The sequence below is a fragment of the Gallinula chloropus genome (assembly GCF_964237585.1).
Source record: "Gallinula chloropus genome assembly, chromosome: 19".
Lineage (NCBI taxonomy): Eukaryota > Metazoa > Chordata > Aves > Gruiformes > Rallidae > Gallinula > Gallinula chloropus.
In genome coordinates this window covers 10,430,213-10,456,824 of record NC_140104.1, presented here as the reverse complement: position 1 = coordinate 10,456,824, position 26,612 = coordinate 10,430,213, and the positions used below count along the sequence as shown (strand labels likewise).

At 59.4% G+C, this 26,612-nt stretch overlaps 5 protein-coding genes across 6 annotated transcripts in view; 3 read left to right on the top strand and 2 right to left on the bottom strand.

Annotated features, from left to right (window-relative positions):
* Positions 1-898: 898 nt before the first annotated feature.
* On the top strand, positions 899-6,654 carry LOC311199042 (fibrinogen-like protein 1-like protein; the record flags this gene model as incomplete). Its single annotated transcript, XM_084273087.1, has 4 exons — positions 899-902; positions 2,624-2,767; positions 4,512-4,580; positions 6,026-6,654. 4 exons carry the CDS (start codon positions 899-901, stop codon positions 6,652-6,654), a joined length of 846 nt encoding a protein of 281 aa, XP_084129213.1.
* A 2,387-nt stretch (positions 6,655-9,041) lies between these two features.
* VPS37D (VPS37D subunit of ESCRT-I) lies at positions 9,042-11,296 on the top strand (the record flags this gene model as incomplete). Of its 2 annotated transcripts, XM_084272834.1 has the most annotated exons (4): positions 9,042-9,164; positions 9,983-10,154; positions 10,483-10,565; positions 10,737-11,296. In XM_084272834.1, 4 exons carry the CDS (start codon positions 9,042-9,044, stop codon positions 11,223-11,225), a joined length of 867 nt encoding a protein of 288 aa, XP_084128960.1. In that variant the 3' UTR covers positions 11,226-11,296. The 2 variants fall into 2 exon arrangements, with proteins under 2 accessions (XP_084128960.1, XP_084128959.1); XM_084272833.1 differs by lacking the exon at positions 9,042-9,164 and having other exon boundaries at positions 9,676-10,154.
* Positions 11,297-14,481: 3,185 nt separating this feature from the next.
* DNAJC30 (DnaJ heat shock protein family (Hsp40) member C30) lies at positions 14,482-16,456 on the bottom strand (the record flags this gene model as incomplete). The annotated part of the gene is made up of 2 exons (XM_084273141.1): positions 14,482-14,695; positions 15,359-16,456. The coding sequence occupies one exon, from the start codon at positions 16,454-16,456 to the stop codon at positions 15,842-15,844; it is 615 nt and encodes a 204-aa protein (XP_084129267.1). The 3' UTR covers positions 14,482-14,695; positions 15,359-15,841.
* Positions 16,457-16,512: 56 nt separating this feature from the next.
* Positions 16,513-23,120, top strand: BUD23 (BUD23 rRNA methyltransferase and ribosome maturation factor). The gene is made up of 12 exons (XM_084273142.1): positions 16,513-16,585; positions 16,696-16,733; positions 17,403-17,498; positions 17,628-17,710; positions 17,800-17,896; positions 18,473-18,569; positions 18,895-18,945; positions 19,670-19,755; positions 19,983-20,028; positions 20,329-20,390; positions 21,253-21,342; positions 21,486-23,120. The coding sequence occupies exons 1-12, from the start codon at positions 16,538-16,540 to the stop codon at positions 21,538-21,540; spliced, it is 849 nt and encodes a 282-aa protein (XP_084129268.1). The 5' UTR covers positions 16,513-16,537; the 3' UTR covers positions 21,541-23,120.
* Positions 23,121-25,133: 2,013 nt separating this feature from the next.
* STX1A (syntaxin 1A) overlaps positions 25,134-26,612 on the bottom strand; it is a gene marked incomplete at its 5' end in the record, with an annotated part of 56,085 nt that continues 54,606 nt past the window's right edge. The window contains 2 exons of the mRNA XM_084273338.1: positions 25,134-25,281; positions 25,915-26,025. Coding sequence (XP_084129464.1) covers positions 25,204-25,281; positions 25,915-26,025 — 189 coding nt within the window. The 3' untranslated portion in view covers positions 25,134-25,203. The remainder of the gene's footprint in view (positions 25,282-25,914; positions 26,026-26,612) is intronic.

The window sequence follows — 26,612 nt, the reverse complement described above, 5'->3', positions numbered from 1 at the left end:
CTGGTTTAGCTTAGGATGGGAATGGTTGGATTTGATGATCTTAAAGACATTTTCCAACCTTGTGATTCTGGGATTCTGTGCCCAGCTCTGGCCATCTTGTGCTGTCCAGCACAAGGTAACTGCTGGGGGTGCAGAAGTCCCTGTAACTCAGAGTTACTCTAGGAAAAGCATGGCCTGGCTTTTTCTGTAGGAAGGCCATGGTGTAAGTACTTGTAGTAGCAGAGGGAGCCTTGAAGTGAGACCACTTCACATCAGCACCACGCCACAATTCCCGAAACTCCCTTGTGCCTGATGCCAGGGCCACAGTGCCGGGGAGGCCCCAGGGCACCTTGTGCAAGAGGCAGGGTGGTGGTGGCAGGCCTGGCACGCTGGGAGGCAGTGGAGTGGCACTTTTCTCAAGCCCTGTGCACAATTTACCAAGAACACTGGAGTACCTCTTCCCTGAAGGGTCCAATGGGGTACCCATTGGCTCTTGGCATCAATGCCTACTCTGCAGAGAGCGATTTACGCCTAATGTTTGATTTCCATCCAGAAAGGGCAATGCCATCTGGGTATTTACTTAGGAGTTGACATTTGCAGAGGTGACTGGATGATGCCATTCCCTGGGGAAACCCTGCCAGGGCAGCCGGGCACTGGCGATGGCGGCTCTTTTACAGCACTTGCTCCCTGGCACCAGCTTATTTGCTTTGCCTCTGAAGAAAGCTCTTCACACCTGTGGGACACAGCCTTCATTGTCTGAGGACGTATCACTTCAAGATGAAGAGCACAGGAGAAGTGTTGTGGTTTGGGTCTCATGCCTCCACCCCCTCACCTGCTGAGCGCTATAACTTCCAGGCTGGACACTCCTCCAGCCAGGCCAGCTCAGCTCCTTGCTCCACAGAGTCCCTACAGAGACAGCATGGGTGAGTGTGGGATGGGATGGGATGGGATGGGATGGGATGGGATGGGATGGGATGGGATGGGATGGGATGGGATGGCACGGCGCTGCTCTGTGTGTGGCTGCAGGTCACAGGGCATCCCAGCATTTTATCTTCTACCAGGCTCCCTTCTCCCTACACCACAGCCATCCCAACACACAGCCCCATTGCCTTGGCTGGGCTTGCTGTGCCCTGGGCTGGGGACTGGAGTGCAGGGCTGCAGGTTCTGCTGTTTTCATGCTGCATCAGTGTGGCCCTGGGGTGCCACACAGCCCATTTTATAAGAGTCACATTTACCAAAAAGTCTTTGCAATTTGAAGTTCTCCAAGGAAAGTATTAAATAGAACAGGGAATGGATTTTTAAGATAGTCTTTCTTAAGGAGCAATACTGAACAGACATCAAGATTTGGAGGTTAGATGTGCCCAGGACACCCAAGAGAGACTGATCCTCTCCTTTCATCTCCTTCCTGCCCAGCACTTCCATGACCATTCAGAGGGGAATGGGCCAGCACTGGAAGGAGCATTGCTGCTCTGGTTCTTCATGTCTTTGAAGTGCCTCTAAACACAAGAGTATCAAGAAACAAAATGTTGTGTAGGAATAAGAAGCCAATCAGTTGGACTGAAGTGTGTTTAAAAGACTTTTGCTGTAAAACTGTAACCCCCCCCCAAAAAAAGACTGGGATAGCTCTGAGCATCCCCAGGAAGGGGTGTTTTGTCTCTAGAGTGATTGCAATCACACACAGCAGTTCCAGGCTGGTATTACTCACCCTGCTCTACCTCAGTCACCTCAGGGAACAGTGCCAAACCCAGGCATCCCAGGGCAGCACAATAGGTTTGCCTTGTCTTTTTGAGCAGCACAGGGATTGCACTGGTGTCTGACAGGGTGAGCTATGTGTATCATGTCGTGAACAGATTCCCCTCTGTGTCTCCACAATGCCCTGCTCTCTAGGAACTGTTACAAATTTTCTAGTGTTTTATTATATCTAATATTGCAAACTCTGTGCTGCTTTCCCTGGCTGCTCTAAGAGCAAACCAGAGCAGCTGGCTACACACAGGAGGTGTGTAGTAGCCATATAACCAAATAAAGGACCTAATTTGTACCAACCAGGCACTAATTAATTCCTTGCAGTCTGTGCTGCCCCTCTCAGTCATGCTGCTTTCATGCAGAATATGCACCCTTGCCTGGGGTTTGTTCCCACTGAGGCATCTGGGTTCTTACTGCCCACAGATCTGGACTGGAGGCAGGAGTAGTCCTGGCCATAATAGAGGGAGCTCTACACATAAGGAATTTTATTTTCCTATTTTACTCTGCAAGTAAAGGAGTCAAATGGGATTCATGCCTCCCATGTGAGTGTGTCATGGGAGTGCAGTGGGACCTGGGAGGATAAAAGGATTCCTCCTTCTATGCTCACCCTGCTTGCTGTCTCCTACCTGCTTTTTGCAGGGGTTTCTGATTCCAGTCACTTGGGCTTTGCTCATGGTCTTACTTCTTCTGTCTCAACACCCACCAATGGCAGGTGACTGCTGCCAGCGAGTCACCTATGGCTCATCTGAAGGAGAGAACTGGGGCTTGTGGCTCCAAGAGGGAGCTCTACACATAAGGAATTTGATTTCCCTATTTTACTTTGCAAGTGAAGGAGTCAAATGGGATTCATGCCTCTCTAACGGAGGAGTTACAATCTCTTCTCTTCCCAATCTCTTCCCAGCTACCCAGTCCTGTTGTCTCCTGCTTTTCACTTGCCTGCTGGCCCTGGCAGCAGCTCATCCTGTCTTGCAAATAAAAAACCTGCATCTCTTCAATGGCACACTGGATCAAATTATGAATGTTCCACCGGAGTCCTCCCAGCAAGGTGAGTTTCCCCCTGTGCTAGGAAGTGGCAGACAAGGTCGTGCTCAGTCAGATCCTACACAGACCTCTTCACCAGCCACACAACACAGAGGCAGGACTAAATACTGCTCTATGGCTGGGTGCTGCCAGTGCAGTGTAGGCTGTCTTACTGGGACAAGAATCATCTCAGAGTCCTCCTCTGTTTGCTGTCTGTCTCTTCTATCTGGCATGAAGTTCTTCTGCTCATAAGTGAGTCCAACCACCCAAAGCCCTGAGTTCTCATGATCCCAGGAGAAGGGACAGACTCTTTGGCAGCATGACTGAGCCAAAGGTGTTCAGGGCCATGGGCACATCACATTGTGTTTTGAGGATGTGGAGAACAGCAACCATCTCTGGAAATCACAAGGTCAGTAGAGAACAGAATTCAAGAGAGAAGTGAATGCAAAGAGGAACCAAGTTAAGTTTCTACAGAGTCTAGTGACACCTACTCAGAGTAAACAGCCAGGTGATGGCACAGATTAACCTACAGATACCAGGGTGTACTGGAGCAATGAGGTAATCTTCAAGAAATGCTTCTGGAATTAAACTGGGGGCTGCAGGTGAGACATGACATGACAGACAGAGCTGGTTCCCCTTCAAGAGAGGAAAAAAGATGATTAGCAGAAAAAGCTCGAGGTTCAGATGTTTGATGCTGGTTTCACATCAGCCAAGGTCAGCTGCCAGGAAACTGCCAACACAAGGAGTGCCTGTGGCTGAGACAAGAGTTTGGGATTCACCAAGAATGGCAAGTCTGAGTAGAGAAAGGGGGTGTCCAGTGGGCATCACAGGCATCCCTCACCCAGGCCACTGGTAGGGTGCTCTGCAACCATGAATGCAGGGTGGGTGAGACAGGAGGCATGCCAGAGGAGACAGCAAACCGGTCCAAAGTCTTGGCTTGTGGAGGAGTGCTTCCAAATGGATGGGAAGGGAAGGCAGAAAGGAGCAGAGGCCCCCCAACCAGAAGATGACAGAAGAGGAAATGAAAGCAGTAGGATGGCCTGTCTGCAGGATGAAGTGTTGTCTGGGTGTAGCAAGAGAAGGAAGGGCCTTACGCACAGTGCGAGAGGTGGAAGGTAAACACTTGGTGAGGGCAGGGACAGGAAAGCACCAGCTGAGAGTTAATGTGGGGAGCAGCCATTGGAGGGTGTTGGAGACCAGCAGCTGCAGGGTTAGGTCTGTTTCAGAGAGGGGGATGGTTTGTGTGGTTCCATAAGCCTGAGATGCACGCCTCTGTTTTATAGCCATCAGTGGAGACACACCAGGTGTCCTTGCAAAAGGAGTGCATTAATCCAGACTTAACCATCCTCTCTTCCAGCAACACCCTTCAAAATCCCTTCTGAGCCAGCCAAACAGACCCCCTCTCCCCGCTCCTGATACCTGCACCAGTTTTCCTGTGTCTGCTTTCATGTTTCTTCACCCGCTCATGTTTCTTGCTGAGTCCCTTCCCATTTGCTTCTATTGTACTTTAATAACCACCTTTCCAGTATTGCCACCACCACCACCACACACTGGACCCAGATCCTTCTCACCAAGGAAGCCTCTGCCCCAGTCTAATGCCACATAAATTCTTTCCAACTACTAACTGGCTGGTATCTGAAATGGTAAAGTCTGCCTGGAATTGGCAGAGAAACAAGAACATCATCTGTAGGAGACCATGCTCTCCCAGCAGGTACTTGCCATGTCACTTTGAACACTAACTCCTGTCTCCTCTCTTCTTGTTAATTCAGATGATGGTAACGAACTTGTTCGGCAGGCCAGAGACATTGCCCACCACCCAGTGGCAAGCCACGGTAAGTGTCTTCATCAGGTCTGAAACATCCCTCATTGCCAAGAGCCTAGAGACAGATGCAGAACTCTCATTCACCATAGTCCATGTCCTACATGGGCACTGGCTCCTCCCAGGAACAAAAATGTTGATTTTCTGATAGGCTACAGAGGTGCCACAGCTCATACCCTCTGGGAGACTCTAGTACCAACCACGTCCTGGACACAGTAGTTCATGAAGATCTTTAGCATTTTCCACCTAAAGGTCCAAACAGCAAAGTGATGACTTGTTATTGGCCTTTGGGAAGTGACTGGTGATTGGTTATTTTCCTATTTTCACTATACAGTTGGTGAGAAGACTGGGTAGGACAGGGACTGAGTCAACTTTAGCCCGTGGATACGACTTCACTGGGTAGGAATAACCAGTAGCAAAGGCACTGGGAATGGAGCAAGTCCCTTTCCCAGAAGCCAGTGGGTGCACTCAGCTGCTTGTTGTATAAGGAGCTGACACTGGAGCATGGAATGCCCATCATCCTAACAAACAAGTCAGGGACTCTAAAGAGCTGTTCAGGGACAAGAAGAAAAACCAAGATGGGTTTGCCCTGCTGAGACAACAAGGGCTGATTTAATTACTCACAATTAGCCTGTTGTGATCCCGCTCTCTCAGGGGGTTCTGAGATTACTACAAAGGTCTAAAGCCTCCATGCTGTAACAGCAAATGCCTTTCTAGCACAGATCTGCATTTGCCTGTGTGTTGATATGTCAACTGCAAGCTACAGGCACTGAATCCAGCTGGGCTGGGGCACCCTGTGTGCTGCACAAGGCAATGCCTGGCTTGGTCTCGCCAGGCCGAGACATCCTGGCAGGGTGTCGGCATCAGTTTGAATCCTGCCTTGGGAAGATACGAAGCCCAACTCTTACACTGATCATTCCAAAAGGCTCCACTTGCTCCTGTAAGCACGTGGCAGTTACACAGCCCAGGAATGTGTATGCAATAGGCTACAGGCACAGAGAGACATTGGGTGTCTCGTTCAGTGGGGGGGGATTTTGTGGTGGTGAGAGGGAAGATGCTGCCAATCAATGTGATTGATAAAGCACTTCAACTTCATTGCAAGCACACACTTCCTTTTATACTACTCCTACCACGGGTTATACTTGTTGTATTCTAATTGGCTCTTAACTAAAGGTTACGTTTACATACTCCACCCATCTTGTAGCCTGGGAATCACGTCTCTTTCTCAGTCCCAGGAGCACAGAATCCCTATCACACCTCCTGCTCCCACATCTTGTGGCCTTGCTGCCACAAGAATATGCTGACTGATCGTTGACCCTTCTGTTCTCATCAAGACGGCGTGGGGCCTGGTCTGACTAAGCTACACAGGCCACTGCTTGAACAGCTGCTCCATGGAACCACGGCCTTGCTTCTCAAGCCATTCTGCAACAGGATTTCATAAACCACCTTATTTTCCTCCCCCAGGTTGGCCCAAGGACTGCAGCGAGCTCCCTGCTGGCAGCCACAGCGGGGTCTACATCATTCAGCCCAAAGGCCTCCACCACCTGGTGGTGTACTGCGAGATGAACGTGACCAACGGGGGCTGGACGGTCATCCAGAGGAACCAGAAAGACACACCGGTCACCTGGGCCGAGTCCTGGAGCACCTACAAGTACGGCTTCGGGAACGTGCGCACCGAGTACTGGCTGGGCACCGAGTACATCCACCAGATCGCCAAGCAGAAGGTCTACCAGGTCAGGTTTGTCATCCAGGACTCCTCAGAAAACACCAATGTCGCAGACTACAACCTCTTCAGCGTGGAAGACGAGTCCCACGGCTACCGGCTGCGGCTGGGCTCCTACACAGGGACAGCCGGGGATGCCATGACCTCGGACAGTCCCAGCACCATGCACGACAACATGAAGTTCTCCACAAAGGATCAGGACCAGGACACTTACAGTAAAAACTGTGCCTACAGCTACGAGGGTGGGTGGTGGTACTCGGCCTGTTACTCCGTACGGCTGAATTTCAAGGGGGGCTTGACATGGGGCAGCCTGTGCAAAGGGAACTGCAAATCCTCCCTTATCCTCATCAAACCAGCTTCATATTGTTAGTGCTTCTTCTCCCTCCTGTCCATACTGGACACTCTGTGAAGGCTCTGCATGGCCAAAGAGCTTGAGCCCTTCTGGAGCAGAGGGAAGCCCAAGGGCAGTCGGGTTTTAGTGAGATGCCACTTTCCATTTCCCCTCTCTAAATGCAGGCTCCCCCTCTGCTCAGATCTTTTCTGCCATACTTGCCAATGATTCCTTGCTATTTTGTTGATAATGAAATATTAAAAAATCGTTTATGAAATCTGTGGATTCCCCACGTACCTTTCCTGTGGAAGGAAGACACTCAGCCCTGGAATGACTTTTCAGCAGAGTTTCTTAGCTGCCTCCAGAACTCACAGCAAGCAAAAAAGCTACATGCCACTAATTTCCATGTACTCTGTGCCTCTCTTTAGTATCTGGTAAAGCTTCCCAATAAAATTGCGTCCTTGAGCTCATTCTCCATCAATGAGTGTCTGTTCTGTATCTCTGATGTGTTCCCACTGAGACCAGAAAAATCCCCTGTCAGGTGCTTGGACTGGAGTCTTGGGGCAAGTTATGCTCAGATAACGATGATACAAGAGGTAATGGCTACAAACTGGAAGAGGCAGATTTAGAGTAGATATGAGGAAGAAATTCTTCACTGTGAGAGTGGTGAACACTGGCACAGAGTGCTGAGGGAAGTTATGGGTGCCCCCTCCCTGGAAGTGTTCAAGGCTAGGCTGGATGAGGCTTTGGGCAACCTGGTCTAGTGGGAGCATCCCTGCCCATGGCAGGGGGTTGGAGCAAGATGACCTGTAAGGTCTCTTCCAACCCAGACTTCTACTTAAGCAAAGACACAAAGAGAGTTCCTAGCACAGGGATGTCCTGAAGTGGAGCTGATCATCCTCAGACAGGTTTCTGCTGCCTGAAGTTTTGGCTTAGGTCTCTGAATCCCTGCAAACATTTAGTCACAACACCCTGCAGTGAGCAGTTCCCCATCACAAGCAGGGCAGCACTCCCACCTGTCCCCCATGGGATGAAGTGGAGCAGCACAGAGCCGGCAGTGACAGGGTGCATCGCCGCATATGGCTCTTGTCTCTCCTGATCCGATGGGTGCAGCGGTGCTCACAGGGTGTCCTCAGGAGGCACAGGTGCAGTGCTGTGAAGTACAGGATGGGGACAGTGCAGCGACAAGTGATGCGCACAGTGTGGCGCGGGGCGATGTGCACAGTGAGGTGTGGGGCGATGTGCACAGTGCGTTGTGATGCGCGGTGGGGCGCGGGATGTGCACAATGTGGTGTGGGATGCGCAGTGGGGCGCGGGATGTGCACAGTGTGATGCGGGATACACGCAGTGTGGTGCGGGATGCGCACAGTGTGGTGCGGGATGCACACAGTGTGGTGTGGGATGCGCACAGTGTGGCGTGGGATGCGCGCAGTGTGGTGCAGGATGCGCGCTGTGTGTTGCGATGCGCACAGTGTGGTGCGGGATGCGCACAGTGCGTTGTGATGCGTGTAGTGTGGTGCAGGATGCGCGCAGTGTAGTGCGGGATGCGCACAGTGTGGCGTGGGATGCATGCAGTGTGGTGCAGGATGCGCACAGTGTGTTGCGGGATGCGCACAGTGTGTTGCGGGATGCGCACAGTGTGGCATGGGATGCGCACAGTGTAGTGTGGGATGCGCACAGTGTGGCGCAGGATGCGCACAGTGTGGTGTGGGATGCGCACAGTGTGGTGTGGGATGCGCGCAGTGTGGTGCGGGATGCGCACAGTGTAGTGTGGGATGCGCACAGTGTGGTGTGGGATGCGCGCAGTGTGGTGCTGGATGCGCGCAGTGTGGCGTGGGATGCGCGCAGTGTGGTGCGGGATGCGCGCTGTGCGTTGTGATGCGCACAGTGTGGTGCGGGATGCGCGCAGTGTGGTGCAGGATGCGCACAGTGTGGTGCGGGATGCGTGCAGTGTGGTGCAGGATGTGCACAGTGCGTTGTGATGCGCGCGGTGTGGTGTGGGATGCACACAGCGTGGTGCGGGATGCGCACAGTGCGTTGATGCGCGCAGTGTGGTGTGGGATGCGCACAGTGTGGCGCGGGATGCGCGCAGCGGGGCATGGTGCAGGATGCTGGATGCACAGTGCGGGTTGCGGTGCCGGATACACACGGTGGGGTGAAGCGCGGGAGGCACGCAGCGGCGAGCAGGCTCCGCACAGCGCGGTGCGGGGTACGTGCTGCGAGGCGGCGTGCGGGACGCAGCCGGAGGGGTGCGGTGCCGGGTCCGCCCCGCGCTGGAGGCGGCGCGGTGCAGAGCCGGAGCTCTGTCTCTGCTGCGGCTCCTTTAAGGCCGGAGGTGCCGGTGGGCGCGGGGCGGGGTGTGTGTGTGTCTGCGTGGTTCCCGGTGGCGGGGGGGCTGCGGACCCCCGTCCGCCCGTGCCCTTCCCATGTCTCGACCCGCGGTGCCGCCCGGGTCCCCGCGGCGCTTCGGGGCGCTCAGCACCGCGCAGCTCCGCGCCCTGCTGCAGGACGAGCCCCGGCTGCAGCGCGCCGCCCGCCTCAGCAGGAAGGTAGGGGGGAGCCAAGCCGGGGGGGGCCCGGGGCGGGCCGAGCCGGAGGTCGGTGCCCGGCGGAGCGGGGCCGTGCGGCGCTCGCCCCTCGCGGGGCGGATCCGCCCGGGCGCGGCGTGGCCGAGTCGCCTGGGCCGGGCACCATCCGCCGGCTCTCGGGCACCGCCACTCGCCGGTCTTCCCTCGGTACCTGAAATCTTGGGCTCTCGGGGGGAGCTGCGAACCCACCGGCTGGGCCGGGGTGGCGGCGGTGGGAAACCTCTGCCTCAGCGTCCCGGCCGGCGGCTCCGGGGGCTGCGCCGGGTTTCGGCCATCAGCCGCCGGGCTCGCTGCCCCGAGGCGAGGGGTGGCTGGTTGGCTGGAGGCCCCGGCCCCTCGCCGTGCCCTTCGCGCCTGGCTTCCTTCCCAGCTGCTGGGATGAGCTCCGAGCGCTCCGGGCTCCGGCCGGTGCCGGGATCTCTTCCCCGGGCCTCCCAAAGCACAGCCCGGCGCCGCTTCGCGCCCCGCTCCGCCTGGGTGTGCGTGTCTGGAGGGGGATGCATCCTCCTCCTGGCATCCTCCTCAGCTAAGGACCCCCTTCCTCTGCAGGGGGCTGGGCAGCCAGCTGTGAGGTTTGCCACACTGAGAGCAAGCTGCCCTGTGCTGTTCGTAGCCCGGGGCCACTCATTGAATCCCCCCTAAGACTCAGAGGCATGTGGGCAGTGCGGGAGGAGAGGGTTCCCCCTGGATGGAGATGGAACCCCTCCCAGCAAGCCGCCAGCTCTGACTGGTTCTGTCCATTCCTCCCGCTGCTGGTACCCCCATCCCTGTCCCCACAGTTCCAGAGCCTGCAGGTGGAGCGAGAGATGTGTTTGGCTTCGAACTGCACCTTGGCCAGGGCAAACCTGTCCCTGCGCCCACGGCTGGAGGATGGGAAGGCTTCTCTTGCCATCAAGTACCAGGAGCTCCAGGAAATCCGAGAGGCATGTTGGGACAAGCAGCAACGCCTGGGTGAGTGCAGCACTTGCAGTGGGACAAGGCAGAGCCTGATGTGGCCAGAGGATCCAGGTGGGCTCAGCATCCATGAACCTGCCACGGGGAGATGGCCCAGACATGATCAGGAGTAGTGGGTGGTGATGCTGCCTGCTGTGTAGCCAGTCCTCAGCTGGGACTGATGCCGCAGGCTTCAGGGTGCAGGTGGCTCCAGGGATGTGTTTGGGGGTGTTTCTGTCTGATGTGGGTGGGGGAAGCTGATGCTTGGGATAGGAAAGACAGCAGCCCCAGCAGTGGAGGTATCCAGGAGGAGGTTTGTTGGCAGCCTTGTTCCCTCCTGACACAGAGGCATACCTGGAGAAGTGGAGCCTGCAGAGTGCCCTAGTCCAGCTTCAAGCCAAGCTCGATGCCTCCGAGGCAGAGTCAGAGGTGAGTGCTGCTGCTCCTTCCTCCCCTGGGCCCCAAATAGCTCTCTGTGCCTTCCCACGTGCCAGGCCCTGGTACAGAGGCTGGGAGTGAGGAAGGAGGCACAGCTGTCCAGGCTCCTTCTGTGGTCCTAGGATCTCTTGGCTTGATGCTGTCCCACTGCCCATCCCACAGGCACAGATAGAGCAGTTCCTGGCCCAGGACGTGCCCCTCGATTCCTTTCTGGAGTCCTTCTGCCAGAGCCGCACACGTTCCCACGTCTGCCGGACGCAGCTGGAGAAACTGCAGGAGCTGCTGCGGAAGGACCTGGCAGACAGGGACCCTGCGGGCCCAGCAGGGCACCGAGGTGTCCTGGCTAGCCCAGCACCAGCCCACCTTGCCCCATTGTGGAGTGGAGTAGCCCCCAAACCCTTTGATCTCTCCTATGGCTTTGTGCCCGCGTTTCTGATTCCCTCGGAGGCTGTCGTGCCCTTTGCGGTGCCGACTGCACCTCCCAGGAACCACCTCCCAGCCCTGGGACACCCGCCAGCATCTCCCAGCTCCAAACTCCCCAGCCCAGGCTCACCCTTGCGCCTCATCGGACACATCCCCCTGCTCAGCCCCCAGCCCTTCTGCAGGCAGCAGCGGCCTCAGCACCAGAAGCAGGAGCCTCCGCACCGGTAGCAGGGCAGGGCTGGGGATGTCCCTGCTCCTGGCGCTGTGCCTCAGCAGGGGCTGCACAGTAACACCCTGGCTGGGGGCATGAGGGGTGGGTGAGGGGCTGGGCAGGCTGCAGCGTCTGCCGGGCAGGCACAGGGTGGGGGATGCTCATGGGCAGGGGGAGGTGCTTGTGGGGAGTGTGATGGGGCTGGTGCCATGACTGGGGGGGGGGAGGGTTCTGCATGTGGAGAGCTGCTGGGGGAAGGGGGGGTATCTGTGCATCCACGGCAAGAGGAACAGTGACAGGAGGTGGGGGAGGGTGCCTTGTGTGGATGTCAGTAGGCTCAATGGGGTGGGACGCAAGGGAAGAGGGCCCAGGAGCACTGGGCACCACACGTTCTCTGAATAAAGGCTTTTTCCCATGCTCTGTGGTGCCCCTTGGCTCTAGCTGGGAACAGAGGGGTGGGACAGGCAGGGAAGAATTGGGGGAAGATGTACACTTGCCAGGCTTGGAGGTGACTGGCAAGCAAGTGGGGTCCTGCAGCCTGGGGAGCCCCCAGGCACTGCACCTGCACATGGCTCAGCCCATCCATGCCCAGCGAAGGTGGGTGTCCCCAGGGGGGAGCAGCACCACGGCTGCATTTGCCTCCAGGGACAGGACTGTGTCCTCCAGTCTGGCCCTGCAGATGGTAACAGTGATGCCTTGTTTCAGGAGCCAGGTCCTCACCCCCAGGAAGGGTTATGCCCCTGTGCCAGCTGTGCTCACTCCTGGCTCCCAGCTGCTGCTCTCACTGGCCTGTGGAGCCCTGTGGAGTTTTTAGTTCCCAGTTCCTGTCCACCCTCTTGACTGGCCAGCACTGGGAAAGGCAGTAGAAGGCACGAGCTCACCCTGTTCCATCCTGGACTCCTCCATTGCTTTCCTTAATTTCAGGTGATGGTGAGACAAGGCTGTGGGAGTGAGAACCCTCGGGGCAAGCAGCTGCCTCTCTCCAGCCCAGGGAGGGAGAGCGTGTCCCACCAGAGCTGGCAGCACTGAAAGTGATGGTCCAGAGAACAAACTGAGCTGGGCTGCCGTGACCCTGGCTGGCTTTCTGTCTGCAGGGCCCTGCAGTGCTGTGGGTGCCTGCCCACCTGGGCTGGCCACCACATCACCTCGGCCACGGTTCCTTAACCATGGAAGCTGCCAAGCAAGGAGACCCTGCCCTGAGGAGGTTCCTCCAACCCTGAACTTGTTCCTGTTGGGTTTGGAGCACATACTGCCCCAGGCAGGTGGCTGGACCTCCTGCTGCAGTGGTCCTGGGGGGTGCTGAGCACAGCAGCAGTGGGTGCCTGCCTTTCCACATCCAGGCTGCACAGTCAGCGCTGCCCTGTGCTGGCAGCTCCAGCCTCTTCCAGAGGCAGGCCTGGGCTGAGGACAAAGTCTTGCACAGGGCACAAGACAGGACATCAGTCACTGGCAGGAGCTGGCAGCAGCACAGGCTGATGCTTCTGTGCCCCCCCCCCCCCCCTTGCCTGCGCCAAGCACTGCCTGGCCCTCAGTGCATGCTGAGGGTGGTCACCGTGCCCCTGCTCACCCCAGGGAGGAGGAAGCAGCATTCCCACCACATGTGCCACCCACATTAACTTCTGCCCTGTGCCTGGGGCCAGCTCAGCCCCTCTGCCAGCTGGTACCGAGCCAAACCCAGGAGGGGCAGGGAGGGGCTGGCCCTGCCGCCTCTGTGGCCCTCCCAGCCCTCTCAAGCCTGGCTGCTCTGAAGCCAGCCTGGGTAAGCAGCAGGCCCCAGCCCAGGAGGAACAGGGCACCTGGGAGAAGGGGGGGGGGTGTCCCCAGCACGGGCAGTGTCCAAGGAGAACCCCTGAGATGCAACCCCCAGGCTGGGCCCAGCAAGCGGGGGGTGGTGTGAAGGTGCCCGGGCCAGGCCCCGCTGTGCAGCCGGCACCGGGAAGGACACGGGGCTGTTACCAGAGGAACTCGATTAACATTTAACTCTATTAACAGAGCAGCCCCCGCAGGGGATGCTGACCAAGGGAGAGGGAACTACACCCCCCCTCTCCCCCCATGGGTATTACCAACACGTGGCCATTCCCTGGGGAAACAGCCATCGCAGCCCCAGCAGCAGCACTGCCACAGAACCCAGCGCTGGGGAGCACTGGAATTGTGCCCCTTCCCCTACCAGGCCCCCCCTCTCACTCAGCCTGCAGCTCCTTGCCTCTGGTCCTCATACCCCCAGCTTGGCTGGTACCCCCCCCCCCAAAGCCCTGCCAGGAGCTGGGTTAACCCATTCCTTCCCAAAGAGCAGCCCAGCTTCTCCAGACAGAAGCAAGAGGCCCCAGTGAGGCACGGTGACCCAGTGCCTGCAGGCTACACCACCCAGCAGCCGAGGGGAGCAGCCCAGCACCCCCAGCTTGCAGCCACAGGGATGTCAGCTCCTGAGAACGGGCTAGGGTAAGACTGGGGAATGAGGTGTGCACTGAGCTTGCAAGGCCTCAGGGCTGGGGCTGCCAGGCTTCATCTGGGCTCTTAGCTTGCCTGGAGCTTTTGGTTGAATATCATTTACAACATCTAATCCCCAAGTGGACATTAATACTGAGCTTTACTTCCCTCTCACAGTGCTGTGGGGTGGTGTCTGCTGCTGTAATCCAAGGGCAGGAGTGAGTAATAAGAAGCTACAAAGAGTAAACCCTGGGGTGGAGGGAGCAGGGAGCACAGTTCCAGGCCTGGAGGGGTGGGCAGAGGGTGACAGCTGAGGCCCCATCAGCAGCTCACCCTTGGGCAGCTCCTTTCGGTGACACAAATCAAAGAGCTGGCAAAACCTGGTGTCAGAGCCCCCACTGCTCACTCCCACCTACCCATGCCAGGAAGAGGAGATGAAAGGCCAACTGCGTGGTTTGGGCTAAGGACAGGTCACTGGGACAGCACAGGGTCACCAAACCACACACCCTGGGCTGCCCCGAAGCCAGGTGGTCCCTGAGCCTCACCCTGGAGGGGTGTGCTCCTCCTGCACGGTGCAGAATACTCCTTTGGTTAGTCTGTCACCTGTCCTGGCTGTGCCTCACCCCATCCTAGGCAGACCAGGACACAGGTCAGGGAGCAAAGAGCATCCAGCATGCACACACTGCACCACCACGCTCCTGCTGGAGTTCCCTCCAAGGGAAAGTACTGTGACACTGGTTCACCAGTGAATTACAAGGGGGCTGGACTAGCTGATCTTTCCAGGTCCCTTCCAACCCAAAGCATTCTAGGATTCTATGAACTCCACAACTGGAAAATACGGGACACTTGCTTTTAACGTGTTTATTTTGGGAGAAAACATCACTCAGAGTCACTGCCACGAGAGGCAACAGCTTGGCTCTTGTGCAGACCACTGCCAGGCTGGCCCAGTGCACCCAGTGCAGAGCGATGGAGATGAAGTCTTTGGCACACTCAGGAGTTCAAGGCCACGAAGCTTTGCTTGCTCTGTGTAGTACCAGCATAGCACAGGTGAAACCTTCACCTGAGGAAAGACAGAAGCTCTGAGAGACACAAGAGAGCAAAAGTTCTTAAAACACTTCAATACTTACAGTACATAAATACTCTTATGTGCAAATGCTGCTCAGAGACATGTAAAACACAAGTAATGCCACTCAGTGCTCTGAAGTGTTACCACTCCTGGCCACGAAGGCCTGTGCAGGGCAGACCTGTACGAAGTTCCTGGCAAGCCCAAGCCAGGACAGGCTGTTGGGAACACAGAAGTGCTTTGGGAAGCACATCCAGGTGATGTCGTAATGACAGAACACAAGCTGCCATGGGCCCAGGTTTCATTCTTCCAGGCTGCTGAGGCCAAGGTTTCCATGCTCGCCACGCAGGAAGGCACGTGCTGAACAGGGACAGACAAGGGCAATGATGCTGCCTGGAGACTTAACATTCCCCAAAGGGACAAGGGGTGTGACAGCACAGAGGTGGCAGATTAATGGGAAGCCCCAGGGAACTGCAACGCAGCACTGCTGAGAGCCAACCCCCTCCAAACACAACACGCAGAGCACACGGAACCCAGGGGCAGCCGTTTAATACCAGCTGTGGCTGAAGACAGGCAGAGGGTTTCCACTGGGGTCAAAGAGCAGTCCCAAGGGTGCAGACACGTCACAGCCCACACAGCACAGCCCGGGACTGCGGTTACCTGTCACGCCCTTTGCCCGCGGAGGGGTCCCAGCGGAGGGGGCAGAGTGCAGTGTGTGGAGCCCCTCACGCCGTGGCTGCGAGGTCAGGCTGGCAGCTTGCCCAGCAGAGCCCACCGGCGGCATGTGGCGGCCACACAGCGTCCGCAGGTGACATCACAGCCACGCAAGAGGGTTCGGACACAGCCGGTTCCACGCTGCGTCTGAGAGTCACACGGGGCAAGAGGGGGCCGGGTCATGGCCCACAGAGCACAGCGGGCACACAGAGCCCTCCGCTTGTTTCTGAAGGTCACGCTGGCGGCCCGGGGAGCTGAGCCGATGCCCGGCGCCTGCCGATCACATACCCACACCTCAATGTCACCCCCCGGCAGAGGGGAAACTCACAGCCCGAGCAGCAGAGCCCACGCACAGCCCCGGACACCCGTTGGGGGGGGGCACACGGTGCCCTGCGCCGTGCCCGCTGGGGACACCCCAGCCCGCCGGGCTCACTTCAGGCCGTAGAGGACAGCGCAGCCCAAGAAGACGATGAATCCAACCAAGAGCTCGGAGAGGCGCTGGACGTGTCCCTGGGTCGCCGCTTCCTCCCGGCGGAGCCGCAGCTGCTCCCGCCGCGCCCGCAGCAGCCGCTCCCGCTCCAGCTGCTCCCCGTAGTGGGCCCGGTAGAAGGCGTCGAAGTTGAAGGGCGGCGGGACGGGCCCGCGGCGGGAGGTGGCGGTGGCGGCGGGGGGAGGGCGGCGGGGAGGCGGCTGGGCCGGGGCTGCCGGGCGGCCCGAGGGCCGGGGAGCCCCGCGTAGATCTTCGGGGCCGAGGAGGCCGCGGTCGTACTTGCGGCGCAGGGCGGCGCTGCCCAGCACCCGGTAGGCTTCGCTGACGGCGGCGAAGCGGGCGGCGGCGGCGGCGCTGCCGGCGTTGCGGTCGGGGTGGTAGCGGAACGACTGCTCGTAGTAGGCCGTCTTGATCTGCGCCGCCGTGGCCGTGGCGGGGACGCCCAGCACCTCGTACAGGTCGTGGCGGGGGGGGGTCCCGCCGGCCGCCCGCTGGCCGCGGGCCGGGGCCGCGGGCAGGAGGCGCCGCAGCCGCCCCAGCGCCGCCGGCCCCATCAGCGTGACCCGCCCCCTCCCACCCCAACCCAACCCGTCATCTCCGGGCGGCGGCGGGGAGCGGTGACGTCACGCGGCGGCATGGCGGGCAGCGGGCGGCGGCCTGAGCACCGGGGACCGCCGGAGCTGGTGAGCGGCGGGGCGGGGCCGGGCCGGGCCGCGCTGCCTCGGGGCGCCGCCTCGCCTCGCCTCGCCTCGCCTCACCTCACCTCACCGGCTCCCTCGCTCTCTCGTTGCAGTTCTACGATGAGGCGGAGGCGCGGAAGTACACGCAGAAGTAGGGCCCGCACGGGGACGGGGCCTGCGGGGCGGCGGGACGGGGCCTGGGACGGGGCCTGGGAGGGAGACGGGGACGGGGCCTGTGGGGCGGCGGGACGGGGCCTGGGACGGGGACGGGGACGGGGAGGGAGACGGGGACGGGGCCTGTGGGGCGGCGGGACGGGGCCTGGGACGGGGCTTGTGGGGCGGCGGGACGGGGCCGGGGCCGGGCCCGCTTCGGGGGACCCCGCCATGAGGGGCTGCCGGGGGGAGCGGAGGGGCCGTCCCGGGAGGCCAGGCGGGTCACCCGGCCGTGCGGCGGGGGGATGGCCGCCGGTACGCGCGGGAGGGGGGGAACGAGGCCTGTGGGGCGGCGGGACGGGGCCTGGGACGGGGACGGGGCCTGTGGGGCGGCGGGACGGGGCCTGTGGGGCGGCTAGACGGGGAGGGAGACGGGGACGGGGCCTGTGGGGCGGCGGGACGGGGCCTGGGACGGGGCCGGGCCCGCTTCGGGGGACCCCGTCAGGAGGGGCTGCCTGGGGGAGCAGAGGGGCCGTCCCGGGAGGCCACCCGGCGGGGGGGAGGCGGCCCTGGGGAGCGGAGGAGCGGGACCCACGGCGCGGGGCGGCCGGGTGCGCCGTGCCGGGGGGATGCCGCCTGCTGCCCGTGCCCTGGCCGTGCCTTGCAGCTCCCGGGTAGTGGAGGTGCAGTCGCAGATGTCGGAGCGGGCGGTGGAGCTGCTGGGGCTGCCTGAGGACCGGCCGTGCCTGCTCCTGGATGTGGGGTGAGTGGGGGCCCTGCCCAGGGGCCAGGAGCACCCAGCCCTCCTGTCATCAGTGGCTGTTGTGGGTGACAGAGGGCTGGCTGCTGTAGCAGGGTCACCCTCATAGCCTTTCCCTCTTCCTCCCTGCAGCTGTGGCTCTGGCCTGAGTGGGGATTACATCTCTGATGAGGGTCACTACTGGATTGGCCTGGATATCAGCCCTGCCATGCTGGGTGAGCAGGCCCTCTTCCCCTTGCATCACCTCAGAGCTGGTCCCCAAAGGTGTGACCTAGTTGCCTGAGCCGTGCTCTTCTTGGTGCAGATGTGGCTGTGGAGAGAGAGGTGGAAGGAGACCTTCTGCTTGCAGATCTGGGTCATGGCATTCCCTTCAGGCCTGGCATGTTTGATGGCTGTATCAGGTGAGTTTCTGGACATAAACACCAGCACACATGGGCTGTGTGTGGTGTGTAACAGATGACTGTCCTTATCCTGAAACTTGACTCCACCTTTCTGGACAAGCTGCTGAGATTCCACATGGTAGAAGCAGCTTCCAGCAGCTCTTTCCCAAGTGATGCTGGTGTCACTTCTTGCTCACCAGCAGGAAACAAAAATAAGGGGAAAAAAAGGAAATCTGGGAGGGTTGAGGCTACTGCAAGGAGTATGTACCACTGCTGAGCTGCACATCTGTCCCTGGGTCAGAGGTTTGATGGTTGGTTTTGGGATGAAAGTCTAGGTGAAGGGGACAGAAACACTTTTCTGCTTAGAGAATACCTGAGGAAGCTGCTGTGAAGGAGCAGCGTTGGTGCACTGTTGGGTTTGGCAGAGTGAGTCTCTTGGAGCTGCAAAACAGAAGGCAAAGCTGTGCAGAGGGAATGAATTCATTTCCCCAGAGCCTCACCATGTACCCAGTGCTGGGAGTAGCTCAAAGGGAAGTGCTGGGCTCTGGGAAAGGACTGATGGCTCAGTGTCTTGGGGGTCTGATGTTCCTTTCTCAGTATCTCTGCAGTGCAGTGGCTTTGTAACGCTGACAAGAAGTCCCACAGCCCTCCAAAGCGCCTCTATCGATTCTTCTCCACTCTGTACACTGCCTTGGTAAGTGCCAGGCTCTCCCAGTCAGGCCTCTGTCTGCTTCTGCACCCTCACTGGTGGCTTGGTACCAGATAATTCACTGCTGAGAAGCAGAGGAATGGCAGGACACCCCCCCCAGTCCTCTCTCCTTGCCTGCCTGCTGTATCCTTCCCTGCTGATGCTGTTACCCCTGTGCCTTGCTGTGCTGTGGAGGAGCTGGCTCTGCAGCCTGAACAGCTGTCCTGTCCTGGGAGAGTTCTCCAGGAGGTTTTTGGGGAGGTGGGGGCTAGTGCCTGGGCTGGGAATGGGGTGAGTGGAGACAGGTTTGGGACTGATTTCTTTCCTGCAGGCCCGAGGATCCCGAGCTGTCCTGCAGCTGTACCCTGAGAACTCAGAACAGGTACAGTGGGGAAGAGGTGCAGGCAGAGCCACAGCCAGGGTGTGGTTTGGGGCTCTGAATGCACTGTGCTCCTACACACTGTGTCTCTGTCCTTCCTGCCATCTGTAAAGCTCTTTGAGAGCCAAAAAAAAAACCCCCAACCCCAATGATAAAGAGAATGCCCTGTGCAATGTGTGGTGTTGCTTTAGATCATCCTGTGCTGAGCCTCAGGATCAAAAGAACTTGGCAGGATGTGCTCTGACTCTCTTGTGCTGGGTTTTCCCTGACTGGTTTTGAAGGGTGGCCTGTGATCATCAGCACTGTGCTGTAACTCCCCAGGGCTGGGCAATACAGCCCAGTATTCCCCTTCTAAAGAGTCTGCTGCACCAGTTCACCCAGGCCAGACTGAGAAGTGGGGAGAGCCAAGTAAGGGCAGTGGGCTGGTGGTCAAGAAGGTGTTGCAGAACTGGGGGCTTGGTACAGAGTAACCTCCATCCCTGGGGGTGTCCAGGGACAGGTTGAATGGGGCACTGGGCAACCTTGTGTAGCTCCAGGCCTGGAGGTTGGTGGCCCTGCCTGTGGCAGGGGGGTTGGAGCTCTGTGACCCTTGGGGTCCCTCCCAGCCCAGCCCAGTCTGGGGTTCTAACAGGAGCCCATTTTTGGCACGTGCTGTGGTATTGCCCAGAGGTCTCTTGGGCTCACTGGTGGCTGGTTGCTAAGTGACTTGCAATGCTTCTTCTTCCAGCTGGAGCTCATCACAGCACAAGCCATGAGAGCTGGTTTTACTGGGGGGATGGTGGTGGATTATCCCAACAGCGCGAAAGCCAAGAAGTGAGTCCTGTCTCTCTCTGTGTTTGGCCTCAGGCCGGGGTTTAGCAGGGATTTATTCTTCCCCAAGCTGTTCTCTCCCCCCTGATCCAGCCCTGGACAGGGGTTAAAGCTTAGTTTGGTCTCTCAGATATATATTTTTTTAATAGCAATCTTGTTTGGGGGCTGGAACCCCATGCTGAACCCCATGCTGAACCCCACCTTCATGCTTCTCATTCTTGTTCTTTCAGGTTCTTCCTCTGTCTGTTTGTCGGGGTGTCTGGCACGTTACCAAAGGTGAGGAGCTCTGTGAGGCAGCAGAGTCACCTCCCTGGCTGCTGGGTGATCAGAAAAGCTGTGGGAAGGTCACAGAGAGGGAGCCAGGCAGCTCTGCACATACAGCTGTGACTTCATGGTCACATTACTGTTGGTCTCACCACCCCCTGATCTCCCTGAGATCTGTTTTCTTTGCCACAATTTCTGGCAGACCAGTTTGTTCCTGCTCCAGCCCATCCTTGCTCAGCTCCCTGGTTTTGATGGTGTGACTGTTAGCTCAGCCTGCTCCAGAGAGTGAAACTCCCCAATTCTGTGTTTCAGGGCCTTGGTACTGAGTGTGCTGATGGAGAGGAGATGCACCAGGCAAAGTTCACCAATGAGAGGTACCACACAGTGGGTGAAGCTGCAGGCAGTGAGGGGGGTGGGTATAAGGGCTGTGTTCTACAGGCTGAGGACCACAGCGCTGCCATGTGAGAGGTGACTGAAGGGAGGGGGCTGGGGGGGCCCTTGGCAGTGCAGATGGGCACTGCTTTATCTTACAGAAGGGCCCCCAGGCACAAGGAACAGGATGGTTGGTTTGGAGGGTTCTGCTGCAGCCTCACAGGGCTGTTGGTGCTCGCCCTGGAGCTGCTGTGCCCAGTCTGAGCTGTGCTTTCTGTGCAGCACTCAGCCAGAGGGGATGGGAAGAGGAGTTTTTGCAGTGCTGTGATGGCTTTTTTTACTGGGGAAACAGATTGCTGTGCCTGAAGTCTGGTGGCTCCTTCCTTCTGCTGTCAGATTCTTTGTGTAGCTCTCCTTAGCTGTGGCATCAGGGGTTTCTCTGGCTGGCCAGGTCTCCTCCCATGGTAGTGGTGCAGGGAGGACCCTCTCTTGCAGCCAGTGGGAGAGACAACAGAAACCAGAGGAAAGTAGTCATGGCTGCCAGGAGCTTGTGGCTGCCATGTTTTCCTGCCTCTTACACTGCTGTGCTCTGCTCCCTTAGTCCAGGGGACACCTGGTCTCAGAGGGCAGTGGCAACACTGGGAACTTGTTGGGGAGCCAGAGGCTTTGTCAGCAAACAAGGGGAAGGTGGTTGTGCTTGAGTCTGGCCGCAGTGCTGGCTGAGCCTCTCTCCTCCCTGAGGGTGTGGGAGGGGGGGACTCACTGGTTTTGTGAGGCAGAGGGCATGCCCAGCTCTGGAAGGCAGTTCTCTAGGGCAAAAATCTGCTCCCCCACCCCCCCAGCTGGTGTGTGCTGTCTGTGCAGGACACGGTTCAGAAATGCCAAGGGCAGGTCTGTGAAGAAGAGCCGGGACTGGATCCTCGAGAAGAAGGAGCGTAGGCGGCGGCAGGGAAAGTAAGTTCCCCCCCTTAGCTGAGGCTGGGGGTGCTGCTCTGGCCAGCCATCACCCCTTCAACCCCCACCACAAGCCTGCCCCCCCTTCCCCTCCCAGAGGGACCTGTGCCTTGTGCTTACTTGCTGCTGCCTTTTCTCCCCAGGGAGGTGCGAGCAGACACGAAGTACACGGGTCGGAAGCGCCGCCCGCGCTTCTGAAGGGCTCTGGGCTCTGCTGGTGTGGAAGATGTGTTGGTCCCTCCAGTGTGGGGTGGCACAGATGGGCCTGGCACAGGTCACTGTGCTGCTTGCAGGTGTAAAGTGGCTTGGGAGCTGCTCACCAGTCAGCTGCAGAGCTCCCAGTCCGGCTTTCCTGGTGAAGGTGGAATGGCAGCCTGGCTAATTGGTGTCTGCAGTGCTGCTGCTGATCTTCCTGAGAACACAGCGAGCTGGCTGGAGCTCCAGGGGAGCCAGAACTGTATCCAGCCTCCTCACTAAACAGGCAGCAAGTCACAAGTGTTGGTCTCCTGTGTCCTGCCTTCAGTGCAGGGGAGTATGGAGCTGGGAATCGAGCCCCTTGCTCCCTGTCAGCCTCCCCTCTGCCTGCAGCTCAGCTGTCTGGAGGTGTGTGTGCCTCGGGGGCTGATCTTCCTCCAGACTGAGGGGTTTCTCCTGTGGCAGTTGTTGCTGGGGTGCTTTGCCATGTGCTGTCATGCTCCCAGGGTTCTGGGGTTCTCCAGCCCTTGCCTCCCCATCATCCCCTCCCTTCCCCCCCCAAAACAGAGAGGTACCAGCCAGAACTTTACAGTTACAAATGTTTATTCTACATAAAAATTCCACAAAATGGGAAGCTGTTTTGCACCCAAAGCTTTGGGAGAAGAAAGGGAGGCTAGCAGGGAAAAAGGTGAAGGAGAAAAGAGGCAACACACAGTGCCATCCAGCCCAGTGAGACAGAGCAAGCCAGGGTCAAGATCCACATAGAAAACAAGGACACTTAGCTCACAGTACAGCAACAGTACAACTCCACGGGGGGCTCGGAAAGCCTTCAAGTACATTAATTACAAAAAAAAACCCCAATCCCCAGTTCAAGTGCAAGCTGTGCGTGCCCCACACTGCTCAGGAAATACTGCTTCAGCACGCTACCAGTGCTGGGAGGGCAGGTGGCACGTGGAACAGGCGCTGGAACCCAAAGGACAAGCAGTCTGAGGTCGGGGAGGGGGTGGGGGGGCTGGAAAGAAAAGTGAAACATCTTCCCAAAGCACAACCACACTCTTGGTGATTTGGTCTGTACATGCAACGACAGGTAAGGTGAGAAGGAACTGGACGGGGCTTCCCATAGAGCAGGGGTAATTATTGCACCAAAACACCCTCCCCTGGCAGCAAGGGCAGCGGGGTCCTGCCGGGGGCACAGCAGTGGCCGCCCGCTCCTCTGCCCCCTCCTCCTGGAGCAGGGGCCCTGCTGCCAGCAGCACCCCAGCACAGCAGCTGACACAGGACGGGGAGGGGGGGTGTTCCTGGTGCTGGGGAGCTGCTGGCAGCTGTGGCACCCACAAGGAAGGAGCAAGTGCCAGAATCCACACCCCCCGCCCCCTCCCCAGCGCTGCTGTTGGCCTTGTGCCTCGGTGGGGGTGATGCCACAAAGGCTGCTGCTTGGAAGAAAGGAAGTCACCTTGTGCTAGCGGTGGGCATCGCTGCAGAGGGGGGGGAGCCTGAGGGGAGCTTTTTGTTTTGCCTGCCTGCCCAGGAGCTGCCCTGCCCTGCCAGCAGCGTTATTGCTTCCCAGAGGAGAGGGCCCAGCCTTCCTGCTGGCCCAGCAGAGCAGCGGGCACTGTGCCCCCCACCCAGCTCCCTCCCCTGCAGCCAGACGCATCCCACCCAGCAGGGACCCCCCGAGTGCTGTGTGGAGGGGGGAGCTCCGGGCTGGCTGCCCCCAGGCTGCGGCGCTGGAGCTCCCGTGGGTGGCTGTGGGGTTGCAGAAGGGGGGGACTCTGGCTGGGCAGGACAGGGGCCCGGGCTGGATGCGCTTCCCAAGGGTGGCTGAGTGCAACCGGGGGCTGGACTGTGGGACCTGGGGTGACAGGGACAGAGCTGGGCCTGGGGAAGGCAGAGCTTTGTCCTGGCTACAGCCCGCTGCCTCTCACCCCACACCCATGGGCAACAGCCAAGGCCGGTGCTTGTGCTGTGGCACCCAGCCAGGGCCAGGGCTGGGCTTGAGGAGCCCTGCCCTCACCTTGGCCAGAGCTGCTGCCTGCAGCTGGAGTGCTGGCTGCTGTCAAGGGCCCTCTGTGGGCTGCCACTGATTGGGCTTGTGTTCAGCCCCTGTGCCAGTGTGAGAGGAGCTTTGGCATGTGACAGGGGCTGGCTGGAGCCCTGGAGCTCTCCAAGGAATGTGAGGGCAGAGCCCTGCCCCCCCCCCCCCAGCCCAAGGAAAAAGGGTGGTGGAACAACAGGGCCTCTCCAAGCTACCAGCAGGTTCAGGCCATCCCACAGTGGCTGCATCAGTGCAGGGGGTGTGGTGGAGGGCACAGGGCACCTGGGTGCTCCCACAGCACCCCACCGAGCACAGGTACCCCACTCGATGGCCACGGGGATGAGCAGACAAGGGCACTGTGCCAGAGTGATGTGGCAGGGACAGGTGGGTGTCAGGAGGTGGTGAAGAGATGGAAGGGACAGTCAGGCACTGCCCTGCTCAGGAACTGGGAGGGTAGAGGAGGAGGAGGAGGAGGAGGAGGAGGAGGAGGAAAGCTGCTGCTCCTGGCTTGCAGGGGGGTAGATGCAACAAGGGCTGCTCCTGGGACCACAACAGGAGAAAGCCTAACTGCCTCCAACCCCCAGCCCTGGGTACCTGTGTGGAGGGAGGCTGGAAGCTGCCCTGCTCCAGGCAAGCACTGCCAGGGGCTGCAGCCCTCAGAGCCCGGCCGTGGGGGCTGTGGAAACCAGGGCCTCTGTGTGCTGGGCTGAGAACAAATGCTGAGGCTTTGGTGCAGGGTGAGCAGCCAGTGAAACGTGCTGGCCTCTAAAGTACCTGTGCCCTCCTACCCTGCTGAACCAGCACCAGGGAGCAGCACAGGTTCCCTGTGTGGCCTGTCCCCATCCCTAAGAACCATGGTGGCCCCAAGCAGCAGCTCCTTATCCCACACTGCTCCATCTGGCCACCCACTACCAACAGCCACACATCCAGCCCCTGCTACCTGCAGCAGAGCAGGGCTTGTCTGTGGCAGCAGCCCAGCCTGGCAGAGCAGAGGGCTCCATGCCTGCTCCCTCCAGGCATGGCCACAGAGCAGGTGGGGGGTGACAGCGGGGAGGGGGGTGGAGGCAGGTCCTAGCAGAGCACACCCCTGGGGAAGGGCCCCGTGAGGAAAGCAGCCTGGGGAAAGGTGTTTGCAAGCACAGATGTGGCTGACAGACATGAGAGCTCTGGTTAGAGGTGAGAGGGAAGCTGGGAAGGTTGGCTAGGCTCTGCACTCCTGAAGACCCCCCTAAAACTCATCCTTGGCGACCACTGATTCTGCCCAGCACAGGAGGAGCAGCAGCAGCACCCAAGGGTACCCCTGTCCCCATCTGCTCCCAGCCAGCCACCCAGGCTGGAGCAGTGATAAGAACATGGGGTTTCCCCCACCCCCCCCCCCCTCCCCCCCACACCACCAGGGTCCCCCTTGCACCCATCACCACCCCCTGCACCCTGCCTGTGCCCCAGGGCCGGCACTCCCTCCCTCCACACAGACGCACCGCACCGCACACACAGCGTCACAAACAACCATGCATTAGAAACTGAAATGCTGCTGGGAGGCTCCGGGGCTGCGCGGGGCGCGTTGGCGGGGCTGCGGCCCGTGGCGCACACGGCTCCGTCCCTCACACACAGACAGTCCCCTGGAGTCCCCTCTAGCCGAAAATGCCGCCGAAGGTGGAGGCGATGACGATGCCCAGGATCACACAGCAGATGATGATCATGATCTTCTTCTGCTCAGGGGTTCCAGCACCGGCAGGGAGAGAGGTGGGGGGGGGGGGGGGGGGGTGGGGGAGGGAGAAGGGACCATGAGTGTTGGTGCCTGAGAGCTGGAGGCTGCCATCTGCCTTGGTCCTGTTTGGGCTGAGCAGCACCGGGGGGGAGCTGATCTGGCAGCCCTGGGGCAGACACAGACAGCCCAGCTCCCTGCTCAGCTCCGTGCTGGTTGAGCTGAACTGGTGGCTCCTGAGCCACCCAATTGCTGGACCAGGCCAGACAGCTGGCTCTGCACTCAGGGCTGCAGCTAGACTCTGTTTGCTCTACTCTTTATCTGGCAAGGGACGTGGCTCTCACAGCAGGCCTAGCCCACAGGGTCTTTCTCCCTCCCCACAAGCAGCACCCCTGCCCCAAAGCTCATCAATACTGGTGCAAGCTGTGCCAGGAGCTCTGTCTCAGCAGGTACCTCCAGCAGGACCCCCCCACACACTGCACCCAGGGTGTGTGTGTGTGAAGCAGCAACCAGGCACCCATGAGGCTGCTCCATGCTGCCCGCTGCGGGGCAGGCAGGGGTGCCAGGCAGGGGCTTGCCCCCCCAGCAGGGAGGTGTCAGCAGGGAGGGACAACCCCGAGCCAGGGCGGTGACTCACCCGTCTGGCTTTGCTCTGGTACTTCACTGCTTTTTTGGTGTCAGAGACAGCCCGTTCCACGTAGTCCACCGAGTGCTCCACGTTGTACTCGATGCGGTCGATCATCTCGCCCTGCGGAGCAGGACCAGAGCCCACGCACCCGCGCGGACATGAGCCCCTTCCTGCTCCCCAGCACTATGCAGCTCTCACCCTGCCCAGCAGCCCTGCACAGGAGAGAGAGGGACCATCAGCTGCCTGCTGGCAGTGGATGCCCTGGGGTGGGGGGGCTCCAGACTGGACTGTCCCAGAGTGCTGGGACCTCTGTGCACATCCCAGCAGAAAGGCAAGCAAGGCAGAGGGGCAGGGAGTTCCCCAGCTTGGGCCTGGCCTGGTGTCTGCCCCATCTGGTACCTCAGGGTGTCAAAGGCACAAGAGGATCTACACTGACCACACACCGCTGACGCTGGCGGCAGGGTGAGGAGCAAGGACAGCACCCCCAGTGCCACGTGGGACGCTCACGAAGACACAGGCATGCAGGGACAGCCACTCTGACCTGCACAAGCGCCTTGCAGAGGGCCTCAGAGAAAGGCTGGTGAGGCCAGGCTGCCAGGGCCTCCCAGAAGCCCTGCCCTGCTCTTCAGGGGTGGGCTGGGGATGTGGAGTTCTGTGGATGTGGGGATACCGAGTGGGGGCAAGTTCCCCCCACCTGCGCCCCTCCT